At 51.1% G+C, this 23912-nt stretch overlaps 1 protein-coding gene across 1 annotated transcript; it reads left to right on the forward strand.

Moving 5' to 3' along the window:
- Nucleotides 1-575: 575 nt before the first annotated feature.
- Nucleotides 576-22359, forward strand: RAMP1 (receptor activity modifying protein 1). The gene is made up of 3 exons (XM_064718645.1): nucleotides 576-848; nucleotides 12050-12188; nucleotides 21592-22359. The coding sequence occupies exons 1-3, from the start codon at nucleotides 809-811 to the stop codon at nucleotides 21845-21847; spliced, it is 435 nt and encodes a 144-aa protein (XP_064574715.1). The 5' UTR covers nucleotides 576-808; the 3' UTR covers nucleotides 21848-22359.
- The last annotated feature ends 1553 nt before the right edge of the window (nucleotides 22360-23912 follow it).

The following is a 23912-nucleotide window of genomic DNA, read 5'->3' on the forward strand; positions in this document are numbered from 1 at the left end:
GCTTTGCTCTTCCCGCTCATTGCCAGCAGCTGCTGCTGTTTGTGTTCCCCGGGCTGGGCTCTGTGCTGGGCAGGTGCTAACAGTTCAGGAGGAGCCGGCTCTCTGTTCTGTTCCTCCTGGGAAAGCAGAAGCGTGCACGATGTGAGACTCGAGTCAGCACACTCTGTGTTCCTTCACGCTCCCTTTTTTATTGATCTTTGAAAGGAAGAGCTGACTCCAGGCGCGAGAGAGGCGGGTTGGGGGCAGTGACCGCGCTGCAGGCAGAGTCCTGCCCTGAGCCCAAGGGCGTATCGGGATCCGGAGCACCGGAGGAGCCCGGGCAGGCTCCGCTGCTCAGCACAGCTCGGAACGAGCTGCAGGTGGAGCTGTAGGAGCTCGGCAGCGATGTTACACTCCGATAGCAATTAAAGCAGAATCCACAAAACATTCCTCCTCAAAATCGCCTTCCATGTGTACGTTCAGCCCCAGAGAGGGGGAAGGCAGGGGTTTTTAGCTGGGGTGAAACCCCCTCGGAGGAGGTGGAAGCGGGGTTAGGGAAAGGGCGGGAAGCAGCCGGACTGCTCCGTGCATTTCTTCGGAACTGTTCGCTCCGTTCGCCGCGCCTCTGGGCTGCGAGAGGGCGATACGGAGAGCCCGAGCTCCATCCCGCTGCCCCACGGGAGCGCTTCCCTCCTCTGCCCCGCGCTGCCGCCGGGGGAGCGGGGCCGGAGCCGGGCGGGGCCGGACCGCCCCGGGCCCGCCCTCTGGCAGCGCCGCGGGCGCGGAGCCCGCCCGGCCCCGGGAGCGGAGCCGCTCCTGCCGCGGGGCCATGGCCCTGCTGCCGCGGCGCTTCCTCTGCTTCGTGCTGGGTAAGTGCGGCCGCCGCGACACAGCTTCCCCGGGGCTCCCCGGGACTCCCCTGGGCGCGGGCGGGCAGCCCCGGCCGCCTCCCCGCGGCTTCACCGCTCTCTCTGAGGCACGGCCCGGCTCCAGCCTGGCTTCGCTGGCCACACAGCAGTGGGGAAATTAAAAGGAGAAATGATTCCAGGGCGCTCGGCCTCGGGAGCAGCGACGCGGTGGTGCTGTGGGACGCAGCCTGCTTTGTGGGGGATTCCCTGCTGTCTCGGTGAGAAGGACCGAGGCGAGTTCTGCCTCCTCTCTGTGCGTTTTGTTGCAAATGTTTGAGTACTGCCTTTGGAGCGTGCCTGCCCTTTGCTGAGCCGCAGCGAAGAGGAGGCAGCCAGAAGTGCCCCTTCGGAGAGCTGAGGTTGGATGTTCTGGGGTTACCGGCGGTGGGGTGGGAAGCGCTGGCTTCCATGGGTTGTTTCCATGGGATGCACCGTGCCTCGGTTTCTTTGCCGCTCCTGGCATTTCAGTGCAACAGGTAGAGATCTGTGCCGTGCTTGTCACCCGTGTACCCGCAGCAAAAGCTCGGAAGGGTGTTGGTGCTGTGTAAAAGTGCGTTTATTTACGGTGCTCCAAAGGGAAACTGCACCCCCTCATCCTAGCGGTGATCTGCCACAAAATCAAATGCTCCTTGAGGCAGCACAAATTTCTCCTTCTTTCCCTTCCCTCCCCTGTGCCGGTTTCTCCCCCAAGCCCCGGTGAATAATGCATTGAGCCGTGCTGCACATAATGTGCTGATCTGTACATGTAATTAACTATTTACTACTCCTCAGCTGTGCAGGGCAGGAGCAGCCCGTGCCCTTGGACGAGGCGCATTCCCCTGCTGGGTTGCAGGGAAAAACTGCACGTTCCTGGCTGCGGAGCCCTGTGCAGGGAGCACTAACTCCTGCTAGCTAGGATTTCTCTCTGCTCCCTTTCTCCGACTCTCCCTTCTCTTGATCGGGGAGCTGTAACTTTCAAAAGTACTCCAGACTGCTCCTTTCCATCTCCAGTGGGCTCGGGAGCAGCGGGATGTGTGAGCCAGGTGCCCAGTGGCAGCTAACCTTGGTGCTGTGGATGTGTTTTTCGGTACCTTCTCCTCCTGGGATTTTGTTTTTGGAGCACATTTAAGGAAAAGACCCAGCCTTTTTACACTTTTCTGCTTTTATTGTCGGGGCTGCACTGAAATTGCAACCAAATGCCCAGAAATGGTGATTTGCACCAATGCAGGTGTTTTAAAGTGAGATTTTTTTTTTTTTGTAAAGGGAAGGGTATGAAAGAAAAATCTTTCTCTTAAAGCTTGAGCTTTTAGTAACTTCACCACTGGCTGCAGTCCTTAAAAAGCAGTGGCAGTCAGGGAATCAGCCGTCCTAAAAACCCGTGTCATTCAGCAGGCCAGGGATCCAGCTGTACCCCGAGGTAACCACTTCCATTAAGGCAAAAGGAGGCATTTTCTGGGTTTTGGCTGCAGCGTCCTGCAGAGGCTGCTCAGGGAGGAGGGGATGGGGCAGGGATGGTCGGCACACTCAGCTCTGTGCTGTGGTTTGGTGCTTGAGGGCAGTGCTTGGATTTCTTTTGGGTGTAGAGAACTATTACTGTGGGAGGTAAGAGGCAGTTGCAGGTAAGGTCAGTAAAACATTAATATCTTCTCGATTCCCTGCATTTTCTGTCTGTCTTTCCTGTTTGTGTAGCCTACAGATGCTTTCTTAAAAACAAAACTTCTGGGTACTGTGTGTGACCTCTCCTGGAAAACAGGAATTAAAGTGCTTTGCGTCCTCTCTCAGCCCAAGCACACTCGGTAATGCCTCCCACTGATTGCAGTTTGAGTGCCTCCTCTACAAAAGCTAAAGCTCCCTTGAAACTCGTATTTAAGGCTGCTGCCTCTCTGAGAAAACCCTCAATATTTACAGAGTGCCCTGGTAGAAATCCCTGACAATGAAGTAAAACATTCCTCCTCCTTTGAGAGCAGCTCTGGCATGGAGAGGACTCCGAACTTCCTATGCATCAAAAGGGAAGCATGTGGATGGGGACAACAAAATTCCTCCACCCTGTATTTCCTTGCAGCGCTCCCGTAGGTGCCAGTTGTTTTTCCTGCAGGATTTGGTGGCTGTGTGATGTGCTCAGGAAACCTCGTGGCTTTGAGAACCAGGGTTGCATTGATTAACCTGAAGAGACGCTGAGTTTAAGAGCCGTGAAGCGTCACAACCTCCCGTTCGTGCTGACCGAGAGGCTGCGGGTAATGCAAATACAAATGCCATGGCCTGGCTGGAATGAAATGAGACCTCGTAATGGCTAAAGATGGGCTTGGCATCTCTCACCTTTCCACGGGGCTGGAAATGCACCTTGGGGTTGTGGCAGAGTTGAGGGAGGTCTTGCCTGGGAATCCGGAGTTCCTGCTCTGCTCTGGCAACTTTGTTCTGCCTCCCTGACTGGATGCAGTCTGGCTCTGTCATTTTGGGGGGATTTGGGGCAGGTCTGGGCCCCAAAAGCGTGGCTGTGGTCAGAGCCCCTCCCAGCACAGACCCTGCTCCAAGCAAGGACCAAAACCCCACTGGGCTGGAGCGAGAGCAGCATTAAAATCCCATTAGAGGGGAAATGCAGCGTGTCAGCTTGCTCAGATAGCTGAGTGCCTTTTTCTCCTCTAAAACAGTGGCTGGGGTTTGCCAGGTCAGTTCCTGCTGTGGGTGGGTGATTACCAGGGAATCTTCATCCCTGTCTGCCTTTAAGCTGCCCACAGAGCTGGCTGCTTTTAATCATCAAATCCACTAATGAAGCTGCTTCATGCTTTCAGTCCCTCGTTTGTCTCTGTGCTTTTAAAACAGGAGCTTTTGGGGATGTGAAAACAGAGAACACCCCAGTGGGGCGGCAGGCAGCGGCCTGGGTGGAAATGCCCCGATTTCAGCCAAGGGTGACCCCCCTGGGCATCCCTGTATCCCTTAGGAAAGGTTTGCAGGGAAAGCAGCAGCACTGTGTGTGGGGGGGAGTTGCAGAGAGGTGCAAAATCTCTTCAGCTGGAAGGGGGGAAAACCACATTGAGAAGTCTCTGTTGGAAAGGAAAACAAATGATTCTGGTGATTCCTGGGCTGCTCACGTGGCTCAGCAGCAGATTCCAGCCTGGAAACTCAGTGCTGAAAGTGTTCAGGGAAGCTGCTGTTGTGTGCAGCCTGTGATGGGTGCACCAAGGTGACAGTGAGGTTATTTTGGTTTTCTCCCCAACAGATTTTTATATTTACTCTATATGTGCTTCTTCATGGGAAATCTGTTAGATTGCCCTGGCAGGGATTTTTTTATCTTGAAGGTAATTCAGTAAAATGTTGCAGAAAATCTGTGTTTAACACACGTTGAAACCTGAACCAGCAGGATCACAGTGTGTTGTCTCCAAACCAATGCCAGGCACTTTTAACCTTGGTGTTGCTTTCCCCTGTTCTTATTTTAGCCTCAATCAACTGAAATAGCTGGAGGAAAAAATAATCCCGGGGGTGGAAGGAGAGTACATTTGCCTTTAGCACATTCCTGAGATCTGGAGTGCGGTGGCTGCTCCTTTCTCCCTGGCTTGGAGACCAGGGATCTGTGGCATCCAGTGCTTTGTTGATGTTTTAAAAATAACTCTAAACCTTGCTCTAACGTTGGGCTGAGGTGTTGGTTTGGCAGTGTTGGACACCACAGTCCTGCCTGGGAATGCAGGGGGGATGTGGCTGATTCCCTTCAGCCCCTGGATTTGGGGTGCACAGAATCCAGTGGGGATCCCTCCTTTCTTCCACCCTGCTCTTGATGGTGGCCCCAGCCAGAGATGGTTTGAGCTCAGGGTGGGTGAAGTCAGGGCTGTGCAGGCATTGCTAGTGCCTGTGTAAAGCCTGTGCTTTGCCTCCATTAATTCAATCAAGAAGAGCTGTTTTCCAAAAGACCCCGCTGTTCATCAAGGATATAATTATCTTTATAACTAACAGCTCATGGCACATTTTTCCCTCCCCTGATGTGCAGCCAGCCAGCAGTTGGGTTTCAGCATGCCTGGCTTTTTATTTCCTTTCTCCTTCCTCCCTTCTCGGCTGCTTTTGATTTTATTTTACCTAGTGAGTGAATTTGGGTGGGTAAATAAAAGTATTTGTCATTCTGTCCTCTGCAGAATCAAGTCTAGGGACATGTAAGAGAAATCCCATTCCTGGAAATGTGCTTGGCAGCCTCTGATGGATTACAAGGCTAAGACAGGTGGGAAACTGAGGCAAGGAGGGAAAGACCCTCATGCAGTTTCTTGGAGCAGCCTATTTCAGAGTATTTAGTGGTTAATATTATTTAACAGCAATGCTCTATGACAAAAAGTCACCCAGCTAAGCAGGACTGGGTGCACTGGGCTGCACAGTACAAACCTTGATTTTGCATTTTCATTCCAGTCCCATACTCTGCATCTTACAGGAGCTGTTACATGGAACCTTGCATGGATTGGAATTACAATTGTATCATATATATCACTCCTCTTTCAAGTCCAGTGTTTCATGGAGCACCTACAGCATCCAATCCATGCCCAAATGAAAGACAATGATAAAAATTATAATATATAATTATATACTGGACTTGAAAGAGGACTCTCACAGTGCAGTGGTACCTCTGAGCCCCCAAAAGCCCCCAGGCAGGCTTTGCTTTCAGGCAGCTGGCTCCTACCTCAGCTTCCAGCTAATAATTCCCTGGCAGTTATTTTTAGCAGTTTATTTTGTGCCCTCTTACAATGCTTGGAGTAGCTATAGAATGGCAAAAAAAACTCAAGCATCCCCAACCCAGCAAAAAGTAAATGCCTACAAATCATCCAAGTAGCAGCTTGAGGGGTAAGTCACTTCCTTCCTTTGCAGGCACAACAGGATTTGTGCCAAATTTAAAACCTGGGAGATCCTTGTGGGGTTCATGAGGATGTTCAGCTGTATGCAAAACACCTCATTAGTGCTGGCTGGGAAAAAAAGAAGCAGCTTTCTCTTTATTTTGCTTAGTGTAATAAAATGAAGGGAGTAACCATTCCAGGAGCAGGGAGTTAATAAATCACATTAAAGCCCTTTAGGTTGTTGGTGCACTTCCCCTTAATATAAAAGTGGTTTGTGGGGAGGGCCCGAGAGGGCTCTTGAGGCCCAGCACATCTTGTGCTGCATTCCCTCAGCAGGGAAACCTTTGGCCCCTTTGGAAGCTTTCCACAGGGCCTGTCCCCAGCACCCTGATCAGGGGTGGATCCAGTGTCCCCTGCCTCCCAAGCCACCATGGGCTGTGTCCCAGCCCTGCCTCTTCCCATTTCAAGTTTTCCCCCCCTCTCAGCTTGAGTGGCTTCTCCCCCATCCCGCTTTCCTGAGTCCCTTTGTGGCAGTGAAGCTGTTGGACAGGCAGAACTGGGGATGAGCTCTCCATCTGCAGAGCTCCAGGGGAGCTCCATCCAGCAGGATCTGTCCCTGTGGCCGTGCCCTGTTCAAGCTCTGTGCTCTCCTTCTGCTGCTCCATCTGCAGCCCCCGGAGCAGAGGGCAGGGAGGGGGATCCTCCTTTGGAGGTTTTCTAAGTGAGCCTGGGCAGCTTGTCCAAGAAATCCTGGGATCAGCCTTGCCAGTGCTTGGAGATGGACAAACCCCCCCCACTCCCAGCATCTGCTCTGCCTCCAGAATCCTCACTGTGCTGGAAAATCCCCGCTCCCTTTCAGCACATAAACCCCCCCAAATCCCATGAATTCCCTTTTAATTCACAAATCCCATTAACTCCCTTTTAATTCACATCCTGGGTGCCTGCCCTGGAAAGGGAGTCTTGCAGGTTGAGGGACAGTGGCAGGAGCTGCCTGGGTTGGGGACCTGCTCCTGAAGCTCTATGAGCAGATTGGGAACGGGATGATCCTGCAGGTCTCTGCCTCCCCCATGGTCACCTGCAGGGCTCAGATCCCTTTATCCATCTCCATTCCCAGGCTGCTCATGGAACTTCAGGAGCATCCTGAGCCAGCTGGGCAGGAGGAGAGGCTTGAAAACTCCATTCCCTGTACAAATCCCAGAGGGAATAACCCTGCCTGGGCTGGCAGCACGGGCAGCTGCTCCTGAGGAGGGCACAGTGCTGGGCCAGCCCCTGCTGTCCCCAACCCCTGCTCCAGAGTTTTCTGTCCCAAAAAAGCATTCCAGCTGAACACCAGCTTTGTTTTTCCCTGCTGAACCGAGGGCTGTCTGCAGGCTCTGGAGCCTCTGCTGAGCTGTGGCAGCCCTAGTGGAAGGATTTTTTTAAACAGAGGGTACCAGACCCTTCCCAGGTTTCTGCAGATGTTGGAAGGGACAGTTTCCCATTTTTGTGGCTACAAACTGGGATGTTTTTCACGTTCATCCTCTGCCTCCTGCCCTGTGTCCTCTCCCCACCCTCCTGTGAGTGTTTTACTCAGCAGCCAGCTCCAGACCATGAGACTTGTTCTGAATAAAGCAGCAAAACCACCACCTTGAGGAGGAGAGGGAAACAGCCTGTTTCCATCTGGGGCTTGCTGAGAGCATTGATTATTTGAGAGTTTGGGAGAAGCCCAGGGGAGGATGCTGGGGTGTTTGTTCTCAGAGCCCAGAGCTGTGCTGGTGCCACCTGTGCCAGCCCTGCTGTCAGTGTCACTTTGCATTTATCTGCCATCTTTGGGCTTCAACTTTTGGATCAATATCTGCCTGTTTCCTGCTCTTGGCTATGAAGCCTTGAACAGTTTCCTCCTAAAAATCCAGGCGGTCCAGCTGGATGTTGTGGTGAATTCCCTGCAGGTGTTGTCAAGCAGTTTCATCGTTCACCCAGCACCACCAGGGGTGCCTGCAGAAGTGCCTGGGAAAGGGGAACATCCCATGCTGCTGTGCCAGTCTGGAATCCCCAAATATGTTCTCAAGCTCCACAGTCCTCCCTCTGGGGTTGGTTGCACATCCCAGCAAGAGAAACCCAGGAATTCCTGGGATTCCTGGAACGCTGAGGAGGGGAAAGGCCAGAGAGCAAGGGATGTGCAGAGGGGTGCTGATGGGAAGTGCAGGATGGTTCTGGTACAGAAAGCTCAGGATTTTTGCAGGTGAACCATCACTGTGACAGATGTGTGGGCTCACATCTGTGCTCCAGGCTCCAGCTCTGACAAGTGCAGTAGGAGAGTCCAGTTGCTTTCCCTCTTCCTGAATTTTTTGTAACACTTCAGGACCAACACTGTTTTCCTCCTGAAATAAAATGTGTGACAGGCTTTGTGCAGCTAACCCTCAGTAAGCTGAGTCCTGGTGGATGCTTGCTGGGACTCTCCAGGACATCAATCCCAGGGCAGTCATGAGGATCTGGGATGCCTGCAGAACCATCCCTCAATCACCTCCTCACCACTGCCCTCCAGGTGTTTCCTGTGAGGAGCAAACCAAGGGTCCTTAATGCTGCATCTTTTCACAGGCAATCAGGGATTCTCTCAGCAGGGAAGGTTGTTCATCAACATTCTCCTGAAAGGAGGAGAGGGAATGGCTTCCCACTGCCAGAGGGCAGGGTTAGATGGGATATTGGGAAGGAATTCTTCCCTGTGAGGGTGGGCAGGCCCTGGCCCAGGGTGCCCAGAGCAGCTGTGGCTGCCCCTGCATCCCTGGAAGTGGCCAAGGACAGGGCTTGGAGCAGCCTGGGATAGTGGAAGGTGTCCCTGCCCATGGCAGGGGTGGCACTGGATAAAGCTGAAGGTCCTTTCCAACCCAAACCATTCCAGGGTTCTGTGATTCCCCACGTCCCTGTGGCACCTGAAGACCCAGCTGGGCTGCAGTGGGATGCTCCCAGAGGAGCGCTGCATTCCTGCAGCCATTGTTCCTGAGGGAGTGGCAGTGATGGGGCCCATGAGAGGGGAGGCAGCTCAGCCTTGCTCCAGCGTTGTTGTGGAGCTCAGTTCTCCAGCAGCTCCTTGCAGCCTGCCCAGATGGATGCTGCTGAGTACTGAGCTGTGCCTGCTCTGGAGCTGAGTTATTTACAGCTCACTGCAGCTGACTTACACCATCTCCATCAGCAGAAGGAAACCTTCTGGAAGGAGAGACAGGAGAATGAAAATCCCTCCCTGCTTTTTTTTTCCTCCCCTGTTGTTACAAACCCTGAGCCTGAAGTCTGCAGTGGAGCTGGAGGAAAATCTGTGAAGCAGCAGGGATCTGTGGGGTGAGGTGGGCACCGTGTGGAAGCATGGCAGGAGCTTCTCACTTTGACCTTAATTTGTGCAGTTGCAGCTAAAGTCAGCTCTCCTGGTCAGCTGGAAACAAAAGAGCTTTTCTGCCTGGCCGTGCCCAGCTCCATCCTCACGGCACTGACACAAAAGGGCCCTTCACCATGGCCAGAATGCAGTGTCCTTGCAGAAGGTCACTGGCTGCTGCCTCTGCTTCCCCCAGCCCCTGGCCCCAAGGGATTTGCAGAGCCCACATGTAGGTGTGGGAGAAGCATCTCCAGGAGCAGGTCCTGCTGGGGCAAGCAGGGGGGCACTGAGGAGCTGCCAGGGGGCACAGCAATGTGCTCATCTGCGTCTGAAGGAGCTCCAGAGCTGCATCCTCTGAGCTGCTGGGACTGGCAAGTGTTTAAAGCTCCCCAGGGTTTGGGTTTCACTTGGTTCGGGTTGTTTTTTAATGGTAGGACTGATTTTCATGCTGGCTATGTGTGGCTTGCTGCTTCTTGCAGCCAGGTTGTAGTTGCTTCTTCCCCATGGTTTATTCAGTGTTTCTCCTCTCTCCACTCAAGGTTAAGGTGTTTTTGCTGAATTTCCTCAAGTGGCTTCGTCTTCCTGAATTTCTCTCTGTGCTTTGCATGTCTCACTCACTCCTTCCTGCTCTGTTTCCTCCTGTGCTCCTCAATCCCCTTGGCTGCTCATCTTTCTGCTCTTTAATCCCTTCTCCTCCCCTGCTCTCCCTTGTCCTTTTGCTGTGCTCTGCTCCGCACCTGCCACATTCCCCAGCAGCATTTCCTCTGCAAGCTGCTTGTCCAGACAAGTGATGGCTGTGGTATTTACGTGTCCTTCACAGCCCAGTGCACGGATGTCACCGAGGGGTGACCCCGGGGTGCTCCTGAGCCTCCCTGGGACGCTGGTGCTCACTCAGCCTTCACTTGGCTCATCCAGATGGGAAGGGATGGGGAGAAAATCTTCCTGGCCATCAACCATCCTTCAGCCTGTCTGGACTGAGATTTCCAGTCTGTAAAGCATTTTACATTTGCCTCATGTAAATTTGTTTCTTCCTCTTCTTCTTGTTCGTCTTTTTCTGCTTCTTCTTCTTCCTTCTTCTTTTTTCTTCTTCTTCTGCTTCTTCCTTCTTCTTTCTTCTTCTTTCTTTTTTCTTCTTCTTTTTTCTTCTTCTTCTGCTGCTTCTTCCTTCTTCTTTCTTCTTCTTTCTTTTTTCTTCTTCTTCTTCTTCTGCTTCTTTCTTCTTCTTTCTTCTTCTTCTGCTTCTTTCTTCTTTTGCTGCTTCTTCTTTCTTCTTCTTTCTGCTTCTTCTTTTTCTTCCTTTTCTTCTTCTTCTTCTTCTGCTTCTTTCTTCTTCTTTCTGCTTCTGCTTCTTCCTCTGCTGCTTCTTCTGCTTCTGCTTCTTCTTCTCTTGGTGCTTTGCTTCAGCATGTCAACCCTCCCATCTGGGAGCCTTGGCTGAGGCTGTGCTTCTGGTTGCTATCAGCTAGGCAGAGCTTGAGATTTTGATAAACTGAGTTTTATCATTGCAGCAGTGAGGGTTTAATGCTCTTGAACTTCTCTTGGCTGAGTAGCTCCCATGGTTTTATCTCAAGTCAGGCCAAAGTGGCTGCTGCTGTCAGAGGCAGCGTGGGAGCCCTGCACCCATCCAGGAACATCAGCCAAGGCTCTGGGGGCCCTTCCACCCAAATTCCCACCAGCTCCTGACTTCCCACCGATTGCCATGGGATGCTCTGAGGATTTTGGAGGCTGCAGAGGGATGGTGTCCCATGGTGATATCCCTTGGCCACTAAATAAGCAGCTCAGCCCTGTTGTGTTAAAAAAATCAGATAAAAATAAAGCACGGAGTTATTCACATGTAGCAGAAAATAGATGTGGTATGTGGTGCCTGCCTGCAGTGCACTCCAGAGCTGCAGAGGCACTAGCTGGCACTTTGGCACCAAGGGAGAGCTATTATTTATAGCCAGCCTCACTAAACCATTCCCCCAAAGGGTTTTTTCCCCTTCCCTTTGTAGCATCACTGTCCCTTCCCTTTCCCCTCACCAGCAGCTCTGCGCTGATTGTGCCTGAGGCTGTAAGCAGCTCCTTTTTGTCTCTGTTTTAAAGCAGTTGCAGGGGCACATTCCCAGGAGGGAATTCAATCAGCGCTGTGCAGCCAGGGGTGGGTTTGATGGATGTCCCTCTGTGTGTCCCTGTGCTCCATCAGAGGTGGATGTTTGTTCCCAAGTGGGGCACCGTGCAGGTCATTTTTCAGGGCTCAGCAGCAGGGTTCTCTCATTGCCCAGCTCCCCCCACACCCTTACTTGTGCTTTAAGCCCAAAACCTGGACATTTGAAGTCCAAAGGCATTTTGGGTGGTCAGCAGAGAATAAATCCATATCCTTACTGATTTATGAGCTGCCCAGCAGGTCTTGAATAACTGATTTACCAGCACCAGGCACTTGGGAGGGTTCAGTGCCCCAGGGCTGAGAGGAGAGGATCAAACCTGGGAGGAGGAGGACGTTTTGCAGAGCTGGGGCTGCTCTGGTGGCAGCAGGGCTTTGGCAGGTGCTCTGTGTGAGGACAGGGCTGGTGATGCCCTTTGAAGGCTGGCCTGGAACAGAGGCCAGGCAGAGTTAAGGAATAAAGTAGGGATTTATTAAAAGGATTTCCTCAGTGGATCCACTTTGGGCAGCACAAGCGTCCAGCCCACGTGAATCCAAAATGGACCAAGATGGTCACAAAATGGATGACTGGTCACGGGGTCTCTCACTTTTATAAGTTCTGCTCCATTTGTATATTGGAGTTAATTGTCCAATTACAGCTTTAGGTTATGAATCCCATCCTGCTTGTTTTTCTCTCTTTATTCTGCCATTGTTTGTGCTCTTGGGCCTGAGATTTGGATCATTTGTCCTTGGTCCCCAGCTAGAGAAGGAATTGTTTTGTCTCCCTGCTCTGTGCAGAGAGCTCACCATCCCCTAGTATGAAGTGCAGACCCACACACTAAAGCAGCTCAGAATGTGAAAAACATCAAAGCTCAAACCTGAGCAGCAGAGCTGACAGCCCTGGTGTCTCTTGCAGCCCAGCACTTCATCGCAGCCACGGCGTGCCAGGAGGCCGACTACGGCGCCATGATCCGCCACTACTGCCTCAAGGAGTTCCAGCACAGCATGGAGGGCATCGGCCAGCGCCTCTGGTGTGACTGGGACGAGACCGTGGGGTGAGTGAGCCCCCCTGCTCCTCCCTCTGCCATTCTGGGGTTTGTCTCGTGGGGGAACACCCTGCTGTCACTGCTTGGCTGCTGCTGCTGCCCTGCCTCTGTCCCTGCTGCGTGCCCAGGGAGTTTCTCCAGCCTGGTCACACCTGGAGGGTTTGGAGGGGGGAGCAGGGGATGTTGTGTTCCCAGGCTTTGGTGGGGTTTTTGGCACTGTCTCCTGTGTGTGCTGCGTGAGGTGGGTTGGGAATGCCAGAACAGCCAGGCCTGGGGGTGCTGATCATTGGGGTCACCTCTGTCCTGCATGATCTCTTCGTTTGTAATGTGGGTGATGGGACTGAGGGTAACCCCAGCACCTCAGGTGACACAAACCAGGAGGGTTGTGCTGCTGCCCACGGGGACCTCAGCAAGCTGGGAACCTCCTGAAGTTCAGCAAAGTCCTGCACCTGAGGAGGAGCAGCCCCAGGCACCAGGGTGGGCTGGAGCTGCTCAGAGAGAAACCAGTCTCTGGGTTTGGAAAGCCAGGTGTCTGCTAAGGAAGGCAGGAACCTCTCTTGGAATGGAAAATGCAAACCTCCTCCCTCTGAATATTAAAATTCTGAAATGAAGGGGAGCTCTCAGGTAAAGATATGGATATAGGAATAACAGTTCTTTCCTAGGAAAAATAAAAATAAAATACAAATGCAGTGATACAGAACACCACTGCCAGAGCAGGAGCTGCCCCCCTGTGTGTCAGGGAGGTGGCACAGCCCCATGCCATGGTGGCTCAGCCCTCCTGCAGTGCCAGCTGTGGTTCTGCTGGAGCAGGGATCCTGCACAAGGGGGGAGTTTTCCTCTGAAGCTCCAGGGGTGCTGGAGATGGGCCTGGGCTCCTCTGGGAATGCAGGGGAGCAGAAAGCTGCTCCTCTGGGAATGCAGGGCAAAGGCTGCTGTGCTGTACAAACCTCAGACTGTATCCAGGTAGGAATGCTTGGCTCCTCCCCTGGGAGATAGATGATGGAATTTTATCAGCCATGCAGGGCCACTCACTGGCCATGGACAGAAGAGATCTCCTGGAAGGAGGATTGGTTGTGGAAGAGATAAAAAAAACTGCCCAATGACAGATGGGAATGGAATACACAGCCCCAGGCACATCCTGCATTTCCAACCTGAGACAATCAGAAAGGGACCTGGGGGTTCTGGTGGGCACCAGGTTGAACCTGAGCCAGGAAAATGTCCTGGTGGGAAAGCGTGGGCAGAAACTGAGGTGTGTGTCCTCTCTGGACACCAGGAAATGTGTTTTCACTGTGAGGGTGGCCAAACTCTGGCACAGATCTCCCAGGGAGGATGTGGAATCTCCATCCTTGGAGATACTAAAAACCAGCTGAACATGGTCATGAGCAACTACAGGGCCTGCTGTAGGTGGGCCTGTGTGAGCAGGGGTGTTTGGACAAGCTGAAGTGGATCTCCAGAGGTAATCCCCAGCCTCAGCCATTCTGGGATTGAAGGGATTTTCAAGGAGGGTTTGGAAGTCGGGGTGGTGGTCATGCTCCATCACACAGCAGTGGAGCTCCAGTAGGAGAAGAGACCGTGGCCCTGCAGTGTGCTGGAAATCGATGGGTTAATGAAGAGGCAGACTGGGATCCCCATCATGGGGGCTCACAGTTTGTTGGACGCATTTTCCAGGAGGTTTTCCATTTTTGCTCAGCACTCTGGTTCTCCAGACAGTTCAAAACCCCATAACCCACTGAGATGTCCTCAGAGCCTGGCTGTGAGAAATCCCAAACTGTCCCACCAGAGCTGCTGGCTCAGCCCCTGCTTCACAAGTTGTGTGTTGATTTTCCCAAGCAACTACAGGGAGAGGCTGCAGTGGGATGGCAGTGGCAGCAGCCTGCTCAGCCTCCTGTTTGTAATCAGTGTCAGGGAGCCAGCTGTGATTTGACTTGGGAGCACAGGAGATGCAGCTCTGCTTCCCTGGTGGAATGCTTGGGGGCATCTCTGTGGGATGAGGAGGGTGGAAAGGGACACCCCACACATGCACTGTGAGGATTTGTTGGGTTTTTGGGGGGAATTTCCTTTGGCTTTGGTTTTATTTTTATTGCAAACAGTGCTTTCTTTGGATAAGCTCTTTCCTAATTTATAGTCAGCAGAGCTGAATGCTTTGGTACCACCACGGTGTAGATCTGCTGAGATGGTTTTGGTAGAAGCTCAAAGACTGGTCAGGGCTGGCTGTGTGTTGGTGTGAGGGCTTGAGAGAACAACCCCCCTCCTTCCCCCTTCTGCTGACTTTCCATCTTGTGCCTTTCCATGGCCTTTCCCTGGGAAAATGAAGTGGCAGAACAGAAACGAGCTCATGTGACAGCAGCAGGGCTGGGGGTCAGCTGGAGACAGGGAGCAGATGGTGCTGTGTGCCACGAGGGGTTTGCACAAAACCTGAGAGTTTTGGTGAGATTTCTGTGGTTTCCTGCTTCGTGGCCCTTTCTTCAGGGTGAAATCAAAACCTACACACGTTTGTGTATCCATCAAAGGTTGGACTTCAAGATCTTGGAGGTCTTTTCCAACCTTGATGATTCTGTTCTGTGACTCTAAACATACTGTTGAGATTTCCTTCTCCTTGATCCATGGCAGAATGTAGGGGAAGAAAAGAGAGCTGGAAGACTCTGGGAGGTTTCTGGTCTTGAGAAACCTCATCTGGTGCTCAGAAATGCCCAGGGCTGCTGATGTTGTTCCAGCCCTGACCATCTTGTTCTCTATCTCACATGTCCTGTTTGCCTCCTAAAGAGCTTCAGCTGAACTCCTTAGCCTTGAGGCACTTGGAGGAAATGTTGATAAGTTTGCAGGGTTTAATTTGATTGCCTGAATCCATTTGCTCCGTGCAAACACATGGCTCAGGGTTATTTGAGAGATGACATTCCTCTGATCCTCCTGTGCCCCCAGGACAGTAGGAAAATTGGGCAGAAACAGTTCAGTGACTGCAGTAAATCAGCTGCAAGGATGTGGGGTGTGGGTAGGCTCAGCACCTTGCTCCCTGGATGTGTGTGGGAATCTCCATCCCATTTTTGGGGAAAGGGAAGATGTCCCAGCAGGAGTGGGACACAGCTGGCTGGTCACCCCTCTGGCTCTAGGGGAAAGATTTTGTCTTCCACCGGGTGTGAGACAAAGAAATGGGAATGAAGCACTTGCCTAGAGCCTGTTCTCTGCAGATTTTCCCCCAAACCAAGGCATCTCAGTGCTTGAAACCTGTCTGAAACGAGGAGTGTTAGGAGGTTCTGCCTCTGTACCATCAGCAGCATCATGTTGGGATAATTCCCTGGATGCTGCATTTAGCAGGGAAATGCCCTAAGCTCCATCATTCCTGCTCAGTTGAGGATGGGAACATCTTGACACACACACAGAGAGACTCCAAAACTCAGACAGGATGAGTTTTAAAGTGGGTGTGCTTTTATTTGGCATGGGGATATCTCCACAAAGCCACGCCTGCCCCCTGTTCACTCAGATTTTCTTTTATCCCCTAGAATGTTACATATATATCAAGGTTCACAATAAATAATTTCCTGGCTCCCCTCCCTCTCTGCTCTGCATGCTAATCAGCTTATCAGTTGTCTCTGGGGGTCCTAGGGGATGAAGTAAAGTTGTCTTCCTCAGGGCTGACACTCTGACCCTGCTGCCTTGCACATGCTTACTGATCTTTTGGTCGCTGTCCAAGGCAGGAGATTCACCCAGATTCATCTGGTTTGAGAGGCCCAAGGAGCCTCATTATCTCAGCATCCTTGCATTCTGTATCCTGCTCTTGATAAACATCCTTCCCCTTATCAGGCATCCTTGCATTCTTCTTGCTGTTTTGCACGTATTCCTTTCCCTTCTCATGAGACCAAGGATGCAGCAAATATTAAGCAATGTCCATCATTTATGTGCCTATTCCTAATCAATACCTGCTAATTTCTGTGATTAATATTAATATAGATATCCTCTAGTTTCTGACTTCATGTTTCAATCTGATAAATGAATTGTCTCAGCACAGTCTGTAATTGTGGGTCGCTGGTCCTGTTTATAGGCAGCAGATGCTGCTCTGTGGATGGTTTTAGTAGTTGGTTGTAGGTTAAACAACTGAGTTAACAGAGAAGAAATTGATAAAACAAAGAAAGTAAAGAAGTTTTCTCCCAATAAGATAAAAAGTTTAGCACATAAACTGCTTTGTCTAATCTTCCCTGGGAAGTTTCTCCTTCCACTGCTCGCACCTCACCCTCAGAGGCATCAGCTGAGCTCCTGCTCCTGTCCTGATGCAGCCAGGGGCTCTCCCTGGAGCAGAGTGCTGGGTGAGCTTGGGTTGGGCCATGGGGACGAGCACCAACCCTCTGGGAAGGTTTGTCCATCCCCCTGAGCTCTGCTGGCTTTCTCAGCATTGCTTATTTAGGGAAAATGGATGGAGTTTGATATTCAAGTTCTTCCCGTGGGCTGAGGGAAGTTGTGTGAGCTGTTGCCACTTTGGCTGCCCTGGACTCACAAGCCAGACTGGAGCTGCATCTCGGGATGTTCGGTGGCTGAGCTCTGGCCAGGGGCTCAGCTGTGCCCAGTGCGTTATCCCAGAATCAGCCTGGCTATTTTGACTGCAGCTCCAGCTCCCTGGAAGCGGTGGCTGGGCCAGGGGCATTAGCTGTGGTGTCCCTGGGAGCAGCTATTTCAGGGATGTGGAGCCTGGGGCTGCCCTGCCCAGCCCAGTGCGTCAGCAGGCGCTGATGACTTGGGGATATTTGTCCTGCAGGGCCTGGCCAGGGAATGGATTTGCAGGAGGATTTGTGCACAGGGGGATGCTCAGGGTGCTGAGTGCTGCCACAGCTGTGGGTGTCACTCCAGCCCAGCCAGGCATCTTCATCCCAAATATATCCAGGCTGTGGCATTCCTGAAAATCTCCATGGAATGCTTTCCCTGGAGCTGCAGGGGGAAAGGAGCTCACCAGGGGGATCATGGTGCTGCTCTGACAGCTGCAGCCAGGGATGGAGCTGCTCTCCCAGCTGGCAGCACACTCACACTCTGTCTTCAGGTTATTTGTCCATTATTTCCACAAAACAGATTGATCCATTCTCTTATTATCTCATTATCTGCTTATTTATCTTCAGCTTGCCAGGTCCCTTCTGGATACCCCTTTAGCCTGGCTCCAGGCTCACCCTGCAGCCTTGCAGCGGAGGAAATCAATGTTTTCCTTTAATTTGCAAAACAAAAGTGAAGCCTTGTGGTGTTTGCTTTTTTCCCTTCTGAAGCAAGGAATTGAGGGAGGATAGGAAGTTCTGGGATACTCGCTGAAAAAAACCAAAGCTGTCAATCCTGTGAGCCCCAGTCCAGTGCAGCACCATCCACATCCAAGTGCTGTCAAGGAATAAATGCCAGAGCCAATTCCAGCCTTGGCTGCAGTGATAAAAAGCCCCAGAGGAATTCCTTAGGATTTATAGCAGTATAAGCATTCAGATGCCATCAAACCCTAAATCATTCTTTGACTGCTTCCCAGCATTCCCATCCCCATCCTGCCTGCAGCCCTTCATCCCCTCACAGTCCAACCACAGCATCCTTTAAAGCCAAACCATTGCCATGGTGACAGGGACAACAGTTGGAACTGCAGTTCACTTTGGGTAGGGAAAAAATACTCCAAAGCACAGCCAAGCTTTTCAGGGCCAGGTTTCTGTCTCCTGGCAGTGCTGGGATTGTTTGGGAAAACCTGCCCTCCTCCCAGTGCTATCCTACAGTGGCTGCTTCATAGTTTTGTGGAGGAGATGGTGTTTGGGAGATGGAGGCGTGCAAATGAGCTGTGGGCTTGTCTGAAAGCCAGAAGCTTGGCTCCAGGCAGAAAGGAAGCTTGGAGCAAAGTTTCTTAGGGAGGCTCTCCTGTTGAGTCAGGGGATGCAGAAAGGACCCCCTGGCCTCCTCAGTTTCCTGGGGTGGGGTCTGGGTGTGGCTGCATCCAATCATTCCCTACATAGCACAGGTGGTTATTTATATTGCCCTGTTTATTGAAACCAAACTGAAGCAAAGCTGTTAAAATGAGTAAAATAATTGTTGTGTAGAGATTGATGTCACCCATGTGGGCAAATCCTGACCCCCCTTCTCCATCCCTCCGTGGGAATTCTCACAAACAGGGTAAAGTTCAAGCTGCTTTACCCCCACTGAGGCAGAGCATCCTCTCTCCAGAGAGTTAAACTCTGCCTGAGGCTCATCCTTGCAGCCTTGGCTCAGCTTTGTCCTGCTCAGTGTGGGGGATGTGGGGGGAACACAGCGTTCTGGGGTGGCAATAGCAGGGCAGGAAAACACCCCCCTCTGCCTGAGGGATTTCCCCAGAGCCCAGGCTCAATTCCCAGTGGGAGCAGGCTGGCCTGTGCTGTCACAGTAACGTGGCCCTGCCTGTGAGAGGAGAGAACAGCAGATGCTGCTGTGCACAGGCAGTGGGACACGTTCAGCAGTGGCAGGAAGAGCACACCCAGGCCCAGGCAGGAACACTGCTGCTCTCCAGAGGGATCCTGATCCTGTCTGCCAGGGCACTGTGAGCAGCCTGGACCTGGGGTTAACCCTGGGTACCCTTCCCAGCCCATGGATCCCCTCTGTTGGTACCTGCTGTGGCAGGAGAAGGGCCCCAGTGCCCTGTGACTGGTGCATTTGGGATGGACAGGAGATGATGGAGGCTCACAGGGCTGTTGGTGGGTCTGTGAGATGCAGTGGGATAAATGAGAGCATTTGGCTGCAGCTGAGAGCTCAGCTTTGCTTTTAGCTGCTGATGCATAGCAGTGCCCTGGTCAGGTGAGCTCTGTGTAACCAGGGACAGAAACCAGCTCCTGAGGAGCACCAGCCTTGCTCTGCCCTGGCCAGGAGCTGAGGAGCCCTCAGTGTCACCTCTGCACTGGCACCTGTTCCTGAAAACATTTATTTTCCCTCTGGGACCCTCTCACTCATTCCCACTGCCCTCAGAGACCTGTGGGGCCAGAGGGTGAGAGATGCCACCCTGCTCTAATGAAAACAGCAAAAACAGAAGGGACAAGAGACTTAAGGTGTGTTAAGCCACCCCATTAAGGTGGAGGGACCCCCATGGCCACCTCCTTGTGTCCCCACGCTGCTGGTGGGGCTGTGGCTGCCCAGCCCCTCTGCTGAGCTCCATCCTCACATGCTGGAATACACTGCTGCCTCCTGGAAAGGGCAGTGCCAGTTTATCCTTCCATTTGCTGCCCCTGCTGGGCTCTGGTTCCTTGCATGCCTCACATGCACTGAGGGGAGCAGTGATTTATCCCCATGGAAGTGCAGTTGGAGCCAGGGAAGGGCTAAGCCAGCTGCACTATGGCTCTTCAGCTTTAAAAATAGCTTTTATTTGCCTGTTAGCGCTTTCCCTCTGGTTCCTGAAGTTGCTGCAGCTCCTGAGATCTCCTAAGGATGCTGATGAACGGGAAATGGTAATTCTGCACACTGGGATGCTGAGCAGAAGCTGCTTTTAGCAGCTGCAGGCCCTGTTAATTAAATCTCTGGCTGTGTGGGCACAGCCTGCCCCAAAACCCCAAACCCCAGCTGAGGAGCTGTGCTGGGGCTGTCCACATGGGCTGGGAAGCTGCTTCCAAAATATTTCTTTCCCCCAGGCAGGTTTTTAATTGGAGAGCTGGGGTTTGCTTTGCTTTGCTGCTCTGGGATTAGACGTGACTAATTGGGATGGGGGGGGAAATTGTATCTGGGTTTTTATGCATGGCCACTTCTAAAGCAGGGGGGATTTAGCTGTCAACTTTAAACAGGGAAGGTTTAGATGTCATTTTTAAACAGCTTTAGCTGTCATTCCAGAGCATGGCTGGATGGCCTGGCACAGGGACAGTGGCTCTGGCTCAGGGCTGCTCCTGCTTTTCCAGGTATTTTTTAAAAAATGGAAAAATGGACTTGATGGTCACAGAGCGGTGGGATGGGCCGTGGGCCTGCCCAGCTTTCTCCCAGTTTTAAGCAAATTAAAGGAGATTTTTGAGTAGATTCAATGTACTTATTTCTGTCCCCCTTTGGAATGAGCTCACACAAGGTGGAGGATGGTGCTCTGAAGGCCAAGTTGGGACAGGTTTCCTGAAGGTCTGCTTTAAATGTGGGTCTGGCCTGCATTTTCTAATAATACCAGTTCAGCCAGGAAATGGCGCAAAATTTAACACAAACCAAACAAAAACTTCCAAACTTGCTTCTTGGTGTTCCTGTAAATACTATTTCTGTTTTCATTTCCTTCTGTAAATTAAACTACCACTATGTCACTTCATAAATGAAAATTGCTTTTGGCTGTGAGTGAGAACTTAAAAGTTGCCATCAAATGTGGGAATTTAAAATACCCTGTTACCTTTTTACCTCCTAGCTATGAACTCAAAACCCCATATATTTTTATATTTGGGTTATCATAAATTTTCAAAACCCCTCTATATATTTTTATGGGGCTAGTTATGTCCAGCTGCAAACTCAAAAAATGGCTACAAAATTTAAGAACACAGATTTGTAGCAGAATCTCAGGTATGAACTTCTGTAACAGAATATAAAATACTGTACAGGGAGGGGTATTGTATATATAATATATATTGCCAAAGCATATAATATATCCCTCCCTGTACAATATATATTATATATAAAATATTTATTATATACACATTATATACAATATATATTTTAATATATATAACTATATATATGTATAATATATACTATATATAGTATATATATAGTATACTATATATGGTATATATAGTGTATATTTAGTATATATTCTATATAAAATATAGAACATATACATTATATCCAATATACATTATACATATTACCATATATATATTATATGCAATGTATACTATATACAATATAGAGTACATATACATGTATTATATATAATATATAACACATATATGATGTATATGACATATATATTCTATTCTACTCATTATAAATTACATAGTATATATTTTGTATTTTATATACACTGCATATAATGTATACAATACATACAATGTATAATATATATAGTATATATATGCCATATATATACTTATATGTGGTATATATACTATATACATGTATATACTGCATATTATGTATACAATGTATACTATATATAATACATATATACAATATATAGTATATATGTACTATAGTCTACTATATATAGTATATATAGCATATATACTATATAGATAGCATATATGCTATATAGATAATATATACCATATGTACTATATGTATTGTAATATATATTATATATAATACAGATATGATGTATGTTATATATATGAGATATTCTATGCTATGCTATGCTATTGTACTCATTATAAATTACATAGTATACATTTTGTATTTGATATACACTGGAATCCCATACTGGATATTGCTCGGGGGGAGGGTGGCGGTGCCACCGCGGTGCCAGCCTGTTGTGTCCCCGTGTTTTGTTTTGCAGCACCTACGGGGAGCTCACCAACTGCACGGCGCTGATCGCCGAGAAGCTCGACTGCTACTGGCCCAACCGGCTGGTGGACGAGTTCTTCGTGGCCGTGCACAGGCAATACTTCAGGAACTGCTCGCCGTCGGGCCGGGCGCTGCACGACCCCCCGAACGGCGTGCTGTGTCCCTTCATCGTGCTGCCCGTGCTCGTCACCCTGCTCATGACAGCGCTCGTCGTGTGGCGGAGCAAACGCAGCGAGGGCATCGTCTAGGGGCGGGGAGGGACGGGCGGGTGTTCCCTGGATTTGGGAAGCGCTGCCGGAGGGTACCGAGCCCCGGCGGCAGGGACAGCATCGGCACCGCTGCTCCTCCGCCCGTGGGCCCGCTGTTTCCCAAAAAATGGCATTTCAGCGGTGGGTGCTGGGCGGAGTGGGGACTCCGCGGGGCTCCCCCCGCACCGGCTCCGCTCCGCCTCTTCCAGCGTGTGCGAGCAGGGGAATTGTAAAGGGAAAAACCCCAGGGGGGTGTGGGGAGTTTGAAATCCTGCCAGCGGGTCTGGGGGCGCCTGAACATCCTCGGCTTCCTCTCTGTCCTATTCTGGGCTCCCCCCAGACGTGGAAAGGCATCTTCTCCCCCAGCCCCCTGCACAAGGGCTGGGTTTGCCTGGGAGCTGGGGAGCAACGCGAGGAGGCTGGTGGTGGGAGCGGGTGGTGCCCTGGGGCTACTAACAAGGAACGGGAATAAGGTGCTTTTCCTAAATAAATAAAGAAATACCTGAATTAACCAGGTGCCTGTCTCTGTGAAGGCTAAACTGAAGCCTCCCCCTCCATGCCCTCATTCTGTGGTGGCAGAGACCCCCAGCATCTATATATATCTATTTGGGGTCAGCTCCAGAGCAGGGAGCCTGGGCATCACCAGGGAAGGGATAGGACGGGACGGGACGGGACGGGACGGGACGGGATGGGATGGGATGGGATGGGATTGGGACCCCCAACCCCACCCTGACAGCTCCAGACCCCTTCAGTGCCTTGCTGGCTCAGGAAGGGGTTCCCTGAGGACACCCAGCTGCTGTTTACTCCTCACTCTCACATTTCCCAAAAACCCCAAAACCCAGTGGGATGCCCAGCCCCGTGCCTGGCCCACCCAGCCCAGGCCCCCTCTAACCCAGATCAGTCCATGATTCTGGCAGAAGCATAGATTAGTTGCACCTATACAAATACACATAAAAATACATACAAACAAATATATATTTATGTAAATACATACCCCCACCCCCTTCCCCCCCAGTCTCCTCATAAGAAATTCCATTTATTTTCCTGGACTGTGAGGTGATGAGATCTAGGATTCCCCCCCCTCCACATGAGCACAAACCAATGCTCAGACCTTCTTGTACAATATTTAACAGTATCCAAACTTTATTATTCTGCTCATCTCCTCCAGGCAAGCAACAATACAGGGAAGGGGTGGAACAGGATTGTTGTGGGAGGCAGGGAGGGCTCTGATGGCTGCAGCTCTGTGCTCTCAGGGCTGCTGGTACTGGCACAGCTTTCCCTGGCTGCCCTGAGCAGCACCCAGCTCTGCCCTGCCCTGGGCACAGCCATCCATGGTGACAGCCCAAGCAATGGGGACTCTGTTCCCTCCTCGTGCTGACAGCACCAGGGTGCCTCTACAGCAAGAACTAATTTCTTACAGCAACCTGGTTGAGTTTTTGATTCAAGAATAATAGAATCCTTTTCATGCCATAAGCAAAAACCAGATCCTTGCTATTTCTGTGAGTGTTTTACCCCCTACCTTTGCTGATATATCTGTTTTGGCAGCAAAGATCTCTCACTGCAGGTGCCTGCTTAAAACACTGAGCTGTTTCTTGTTTCTCTGTGAATACTGTCTGCAGGTGAAGCTCTCCATGCCAATCCCTGCATTTCACTCCCTGCTTTCCAGGCATCCAGCAACAGCTACAGGAGCTGCTGAAGCTGCAAAGGAAAAGGCACAGGGAGAACTCAACACAGAAGTTTCATGCCTACAGTTTGCACCCCAGCTCTGCTGTGCTCTTGAGGGAGATTGGTTTCATTTCCTCAGCATCTGCAGCAGAGGAACAGCAGGAGAGAATGAAGGGGGAGTAAAACCCCAACAGTCAATGGCCAAGTGTCACACACACACTTGCTCTGCATGAAAGCACACAAATATTTATTTCCTGGTTTGCAGAAGCTCAGCTGGGCTCCATCAGCTCCTCTGTGTGCTCCCAGTGCTGGAGGATGCCCAGGGAGCTCTGGCACCTGGACTGAAGCCTCTCCTGCAGGCTCCCAGTGCCACCCAGTTCCTTACAGAAAAGGCACCTGC

Source organism: Zonotrichia leucophrys, chromosome 7 (assembly GCF_028769735.1).
Source record: "Zonotrichia leucophrys gambelii isolate GWCS_2022_RI chromosome 7, RI_Zleu_2.0, whole genome shotgun sequence".
Lineage (NCBI taxonomy): Eukaryota > Metazoa > Chordata > Aves > Passeriformes > Passerellidae > Zonotrichia > Zonotrichia leucophrys.